We start from the raw sequence: 7,864 nt of genomic DNA, 5'->3' as shown, positions 1-7,864 counted from the left end.
GTTCCTCTCAAATGAATTTATATGATACTGTTACGATACTGTACTTAGACATCAGCCTCCTTCAACTGAAGTGCTTGTGTAAAACTGAGTAGAAACTCTAGAAAAAACATTTGCTGTCATTATTTGTATTTGTATGTAAATAATTGTGTATGGATTATGTACTAGATCAAATTTTCTATGTATATCTCCCAGCAGCCAGTTCCTCACCACTGCTTGATGGGAAAACGTGCACAGCTGGCCTACTTTAACCAAAGGTTGCACTTCACTGATCTAGACATAGAAGAGGGTAAAACAACACATTGTACTGCACCAAGTACACAGAGGCAGAGTGACAGTTTCATTTGCTATAGCAGCACAAGCAAATTATGATAATGGGATGTCTTGATAGGAAGGGGAATGCATACAGTTAGTTTTCTTGATTAGAATATATTTAGAGTATATTTATTCTGCCCCAGAGAGTAACAAACAGCTCAACAGATACAGTACAGGAGATATAGATAAAATGATCAGAGACGAGTAGCATCTCCTACAGTAAAAAATAACCCATGTCTGTGTATCTAATATGGAGACATCAAAATCCACAGCATTAAGTCTGTTTTGTAGCAGCCAAGTCAAGACAAGAAATGGTACGAGTAGCATGAATAGACCGTGTGGTAACGTGTTTGAGGCAACTGACACAGCACAGCCAGTTGAATTTGTGCAGCCCGATTGTCTGTCTCAGGGAAGAGCATCTCACCCACACACGCACAGTTCAAAGCCTTTCAGGCCTGGAACTGAGTGTCTTGTTTAAGCATAGGCCATTCACATGCTTCAACACATAGTTCTGATGTACGATTAGTTGTGAAGGATTGGGAAGGCCGAGAAGGTTGCTGTATCCTGGGGCTAGTAAACATGTAGCAACACAGACATCTAATATTACGGACCATAATAGATCTCTGAACCTGCATGTGATACATGAATACCAACAATGTTTCTGTTGATAACTAGCATGAGTTGACAGCATGAAGCCTCGTGAACTGCAGCATGACAGTGGCAGTGGAATAACCTGACCTCACTGAGTGTTCTGGTTTTTAGGTTCCATCTTTTTCTCTCTCACTAACACACTGGACATACCTGGACCACTAGGGGCATTTGAAGAAACTCTGTAACGTCAGTGGCCGGGTAAACCAGCAAAAATCCATGAGGTTTTTACTGGTCCAGTCAGACTCTTTACCAGCCCTCTATTTAAGCCTGTCATTCTGGGTGTACATGAGAGCGTATTGCAATCTGCCATAAAATGGACTGGGCTAAAGGACCGATCACAACACATCTAGCTTGTTATTAGTATTATGTTATTTGGTATGATCATGGATTGGGGAGGGGGCATTGTTACATCTTTATGTCAGTAGTGGAGTCAGCCACAGACCCATCCATGTCCATGTATAAGACAGAGCCAGATTGGCGGGATGTGACCACAACGCTACAGTGAGTGTGTGTGTGTGGTGGGAGAGTGTAAAGGCAGTATGGCAGCTTCTCTGTATAAATGGATTGAAAGACTTAAATGGGAGTAGGCACCATGTTGAATCAGAGCAGCCCTCTATAACCTCTGTGTATAAAACTGAGACTACAAAATGTATAATTATAATAAAACATCTGACTGGTAGTATTATTAATGTTCTCAAGAGTTGAGGTAACATTTTTTTAATATTTCCCAAAGATATGCTCATTTTCTTTCCTTCTGAGAGTGAAATAAGAAGAGGGACATCAGGTTCTTGGTAAGCATTTTACAGTAATCTGCTGCCTGGAATGATTGAGTAAGTATATTGTGTCAGTAACAACTCATGAGAAATGCATTTCTTTTTGAACACAAAGAAAACATGTGAAGTGTAAAAAGGTTTGTCTCTTGAAGTTCCACAGTGCTTCATCATGCGTAGCTCAGTCCAACTTTGTCCACCTCTCCATCTCTCGCAGTCGCGTCTCCAGGATCTTCACCTGCTCCTCCAGGTGAGCAGTTTTATCAGATGCATCAGGGCCCTTCGAGGTCCCGACGCCCAATAGGACGCAGACGCACACAAGGACAGCCAATCGGATGGCCATGGTCTCTGTGCCCACGCTGTGGTCTCTCAGGATGAGTCCAAAACAGGCCAAGGCCACACCCAGTTTCAGTAGCCAAAGGGCCCGCCTCAGAGTGGAGGCAACTAAACAGAAGGCAAGGGAGACCAGCCAGTAGCTAAGGAGAGCCACGAGAAACCACTGAGCAAAAAAGATCAGCCCCTCTGGAGTCACTTTGTTGACAGGGAAGGCGACTGTGGAGAGGAGGAATACGATCACTTCAGTTAAACATCAATAATATCTGAGTTTAATTCACTGTCTCTATGTGTTCATTCAAGATGATGAAGTAATTTAACTTATTCAAAACGAGAGGATTCACATTAGGTCAAACTGTTAGCTAGTGTTAAACTAAACCAATATTCTTATTAAAAACTAGAAACTAAAAGAATCTCGGATTAGTATCATTTTCCTATTTAACATCTGAATTAGTGTTGAGGACAAATCGTCCTGGAATCTGTGATGAACATTACATTTTAAGGATTAACTTTAATCTACTATGCATCTTGGCTTGATTATCAGACACTGCATTTATCCCGGTTTAGTAGACTAGTCAGTTAAATATCTTTATTTGGACACAGTTAAAAGATCAGTTAGATGTTTCAGTCACTGCTTGTTGATGCAATCTATCAAATGTCTCCTCTTAGGAGCTGGTGTCCTCTAAATGAGTGTAAAAATGAATAAAAACAAAACATTTGAATCGGTCTATAAAGATATACTAACTGGTAGCTAACAGACTAGTTTGTGATAATGAACAAACATACAGTATATCTTCATAGAGAACAAATTCTGATTATTAATAACCACTTTAACTTCATTATAGAATGACATGATTAAATAATACTGAGCGACAATGAATACAGGATTTACAGTGTTACACTTTCTTTATCTTACAACATTATCTCAGACGGCATAGAGGTTTTAGTCAGCATTGACTGGAAACACCTTTGGTATGACAACTGGAGACCAGGTGTCATTTGACATGGCTTGTCTCAACATGCTCATTAAGTCTTTTTTGGCAATGATCATAAAACGAAACAAGCTACAACTAACAATCATTTTTATTACTGGTCAATCAGCTAATTATTTTTAACATTGACTGTTTGGTTTATGAAAAATAGCCAAGACAAGAACAAGTCCATGTGATATTCCAAAACATCACTTTGTTTGTTTCCTGCTGCGTGTTTACTTGCCCTCGCTTCGTTCCTGATCCTGTTTGTGCAGCTGTCGGCTGGGCGTGGCTGCTGGATTCTTGTTCTCCTGACCATCAATCAACAGCCCTGAGCTTCATCACCTGATCATCTCCATGACCTCAGCAGCATATAAATACCAGCTCTTCCACTGAGACTCTGTCAGATTGCTGTTCAACGGTTGTGGTAGAGACTCTTGTGCTCACCTCTCTGCCTTCGTTGTGTTCTGAAGATTTGTTACTGTGTCTGAATATTAACTGCTGTTTTAACCTCCGCATCGACGACCTGCTCTGTCATACCTGCTGCGCTCAAATGTTTGGACACCTGCCTGTCTCTTTGTCTGCATATTATCTAAACTGGACAGGTTGGAAAATAGATTATTCAACACATGCAGGGACACATACACACACTGTAGGCTATTTTAATGCTGAGTGTTATTTATTGTAAAGAGTGATAACGCTTACTTTCATGAGACATTCAGAGGAGGGGGTGCCCCCCACAGCCTGCCGGCTGAAACCTCCCCAGAGAAATCTAAGGAATTTCAGCAATTTTGCCAAACAATGTTTTTGCTTGTTCATAATATGCCCATTGGTGCGTGTCATTGTAACAAAACAAAAAAAAAACTGTGAATGTGATGTCAAAGATGCTCACCTTGAATTCCAGATGCCTGCAGGAAATGTGAGACATACTGTAGGAGCACGTTAAGACCACTGGCAAAACTCCCTGCAACGACACTCAGAACCTGAGAGAAAGCCTTGAGAAGGAGGAGAGGGGGGAGGGGGTTAAGATTAATGACTGTACATAAAGTTGATCAATGATTGTTGATAAACATGGAAACCTTCCAATTCCTCACTGTGTAAAAATGAATCCAATATATCATGGATACGGGCGTTGACATCTCGCACTGGTGATGTCATTTGGTGATCCTGTAATGAAGCCACGGTAACGAGGCACCACCCATTAAATCGTCTGACCAATCAGCAGTCAATCTAAGCTGTCAATTGTGATGTCCCAGCCCCTTTAATGGCATCAAATAACAAATTAAAGGGATAGTTCAACAAAGAATTTTACTTGAGTAATAATCTACTCCTCACGATGCTGATGGAGGGTCGGGTGAAGTGTTGGAGTGCACAAAACACCCTGGGAGTTTCAGGGGTAACAGTGTGGCAGGGAAATCCAATACAACTGAAGTACTGGTAATACATTTTTCAGATGTAATAAAACAACAGAAAATAAACACGTCTCTAGCCTACATGTCCTCTAATATCCTCCTTGGAGCTGCGTTCGCATGCACACACCGGAAATGCACACAAACTGCACACAAGCTCTCGCCCAAGGGCACACGAAGGTTGAAAGTAAGCATCGTTACATCCACTAGCTTAGCAATTTCCGGTTGCTACCTTTTAGGCTTAAAACTTGGTGTAAATGACGTCGCTTCGAGTCCAATATTAATGTTGGGGCTTGCGGACACTTGGATGACACCACATGAGCAGTATGGAGGCATGTTGTACTTTTTCTGTTGTTTTATTACATTTGAAAAATGTATAATAGTAGAGGAAATAAGGGGAACAATCGTTCATTTTGTGATACAAGCATGAAATTTGGCATAACGATTCTTCTGGGTCATCTATTTAACTATAGAATGGGGGCCATCCAAAAATCCAATATGGCAGTCATTTTTCAAGATGGCCGCCAAATTGTCATTATGTCTTTTTTTTTATTGATTTTTACAAGCGATTACTTGGCTAGAATAAGTCTGAAAATGCAATTGTTTCAGTGTCAAGTCAAAAGAACTTCATTGGGCCTCAAACCTCTCAGTGACATTCACAGCTGCACAAGGCTGTACAAGACAGAGTCAGATGAAATCATTTGCACCTACCATTAGTACAGCTGTTTTTGCATGAGCATTTTGCCAATTCCTGGCAACTTGCAGCAATTGGTGGAAGTGTTGTCCAGTTCACCAACCACCTTTATCCTTGCAGCTTACATCCCCATTCTGCAGGACTTGGTAAAACTGGTTGAGTGACAGTTGCTTGGCCCCAGACAGCTTCTGCTTGGTAGGCTGCACGTTTAATGTGTTCCTTGAGGGCTGAACTTGTTGGTGGTATGGCATCATATGGCCTTTGCTTGCGGGCGAACAGATGCAGTCGTGCATCATTCACAGATGTGGCTGCACTTGATCGGTCATACATTATGACCACAAATCTCTGCAGCATTTGGAGGTCATCATCATCAACGGTGGTGGGCCAGTGACTGAGCTTGGTAAATGTCCCTGACACTTCATCACACACATTCCATGTTTGCCATACAGATTTCTTAGCCTTGCCACGGAATGCAGACACAACGTCACACCCACTAAATGCATGGAAAAATGGTAGGTCACTGGATCTTTCTGGCCCAATTGTTGAAACGATGTCATGGATTGGAATCCATCGTGAATGGGCTCCCTGACGAAAAGCAATCCACAGCTTCTCCAGACCTATTGCTATGTCCTCTACACATAGCTTAAAGGTTGGTTTGTATATGGAATGAGAACAGAGGGAAGTGCTCCTCCTTATATAGTACCAGACAGCCAATCAAATTGTTTGTTCATTCTAGTCTTTTTCGATGTCTGAAAAAGCGACTCGCGAACAAATCTAGAGACTATTGAGGTTTGGGTTTGAAATGTCACATGCTACAGTGCAAAAAAGCAACTACAGCGACACATCTAGCTCCTATTTTTACTGTCCTCTACACATAGCTTAAAGGTTGGTTTGTATATGGAATGAGAACAGAGGGTAGTGCTTCTCCTTATATAGTACCAGACAGCCAATCACACAAATCTAGCTACTATTTTTACTGTTCTCCTATACTGTATATCCCCCAAATATCTCTATCCCTCTAATTAACCCTAAATTTCACGTAGTTTTCCCTGTGACCTATAACATGTTTTAGAAATGTTTCAGATGGTTATAACTGGTAACTCCTGTTTGAAAATGTTCAAAAACATACTATGGGAGTCCGATATTATTGACATCTACAAAGTATAGGCAAAGATTATGCTGAAATGCAAAATCAGTCTAACCATGGTGGCCATCTTGAAATAAATGGCGGCCATTTTAGATTTTTGAGTGGCCCCAATTCCTAAATCGAAGAGTGACCTTCAAAGATGATTTGTACCAAATTTCACGCTTGTATCACCATTTGAACGATTTCCCCAAAATATTGCTGTTATTTCCTCCACTATAACCAATACGTCAGTTGTCTTGGATTTAGCTGCAACACTGTTTACCCCTGAAACTCCTAGGGTGTTTTGTGCACTCCAACACAAAGATAAAGGGATAGTTCATTTGTTGGTGAACTATCCCTTTGAAACCGAACTTGTGAGCAATGTATAGTTGAACATGCCTCAATGTGATAAATCAAACCATCTTTGTGAAAATATTATGTGACGTTTATTTTTAGTTGGGCCATGTCCCATCTACTAACATGAAGGAGGTTGGTTAATGACCTATAGGGGGTGTTTTGGCTTCACTTTAGGGGAGCTGTCATGTCTTCCATCTTTATTTTCAGTTATTTGTGAAGACAGTTGACTGAAGCTGCTTTACCTCTATTAACATCAATATGTTCTGCTCAACTTAAATTAAGAGGCTTTATACATTTTAAACACATCTCATACTAATGCTTCATAGCTCAACAACAGCATCTCAGTTGCCAGGTTGGGGCCAATCCTCCATGAAGAATGCTCAGGGTTTAACACTTAGGCAGATCACTATATGACTTATAGCTATTCATATCAAAGTAACTGCAGAACTGATGACTAGAACGCTTTATTCAGTGTAGTCACATTCAATTACAAGCATTAATAAATCACTACTAAGTGTTCTGCATTAATTCACATGTTGATTTCGGTGTGTTTTGATGTATTAACTTCGGTATTAAGAAAGCTGAGAAGACTCGAAACAGGAAATAAAGGTTTGGTTGCTCCCTTTGCTTTTTCCACTGACACATCAGACAACACACTGATGACACACTAATAAATGATAGAAACCTATGAAAAGTGGTCGCTGACAGGTTAATTTACATTCATGAACGTTAAAAGGTGTTGCAATAAGAAAGCTGGTACTTCTATCATGACCCTTGAGTTGTTCTTGTAAGCAGCAGCCTTCATGGAGCCACACACACTGTTGCACTCAGCTATACTGACGTTTAACAACATGGTTTCCATCTCTGACCTTCTGTACCGACAGCACCGTCTGCTCCCCGGCCAGTCTGCCCAGGTAGGTCCTTCCCTCGCCGGCCAGGTCAGCCAGGGCTGCCCGGAGCTCCTGGATCATCCCGGTGCGACTCTCTGATACTTTCTCCCCCGAAACGGCCACGAACAGGAGGGCGAGCACACACACACACAGTCCGCTGAAACATGTGGGGTTCGACTGAGAGGACATGATGACAACAAACACTCCTCAGTGAGACACGTCTGTGATCAATGATCTGCTAAAGTTATTTTATGAATCAGTAAACAGCCGCCGTGTAACCTATGCGTGTAACGACTAACTTTTTCCAACAGGATGTGGAAAAACTTAGTGGTCAATGAAAAGAAACGTCTG

General features: G+C 41.3%; 1 protein-coding gene across 1 annotated transcript; it reads right to left on the bottom strand.

Moving 5' to 3' along the window:
* Window positions 1-410: 410 nt before the first annotated feature.
* On the bottom strand, window positions 411-7,861 carry tmem109 (transmembrane protein 109). Its single transcript, XM_053418254.1, has 3 exons — window positions 7,493-7,861; window positions 3,930-4,032; window positions 411-2,285 (listed from the first exon to the last, which is right to left on the bottom strand). Exons 1-3 carry the CDS (start codon window positions 7,700-7,702, stop codon window positions 1,915-1,917), a joined length of 684 nt encoding a protein of 227 aa, XP_053274229.1. The 5' UTR covers window positions 7,703-7,861; the 3' UTR covers window positions 411-1,914.
* Between the last annotated feature and the right edge of the window lie 3 nt (window positions 7,862-7,864).

Source organism: Pleuronectes platessa, chromosome 3, assembly GCF_947347685.1.
Source record: "Pleuronectes platessa chromosome 3, fPlePla1.1, whole genome shotgun sequence".
Taxonomy (NCBI): domain Eukaryota; kingdom Metazoa; phylum Chordata; class Actinopteri; order Pleuronectiformes; family Pleuronectidae; genus Pleuronectes; species Pleuronectes platessa.
This window is presented reverse-complemented; position numbering and strand designations above follow the sequence as displayed.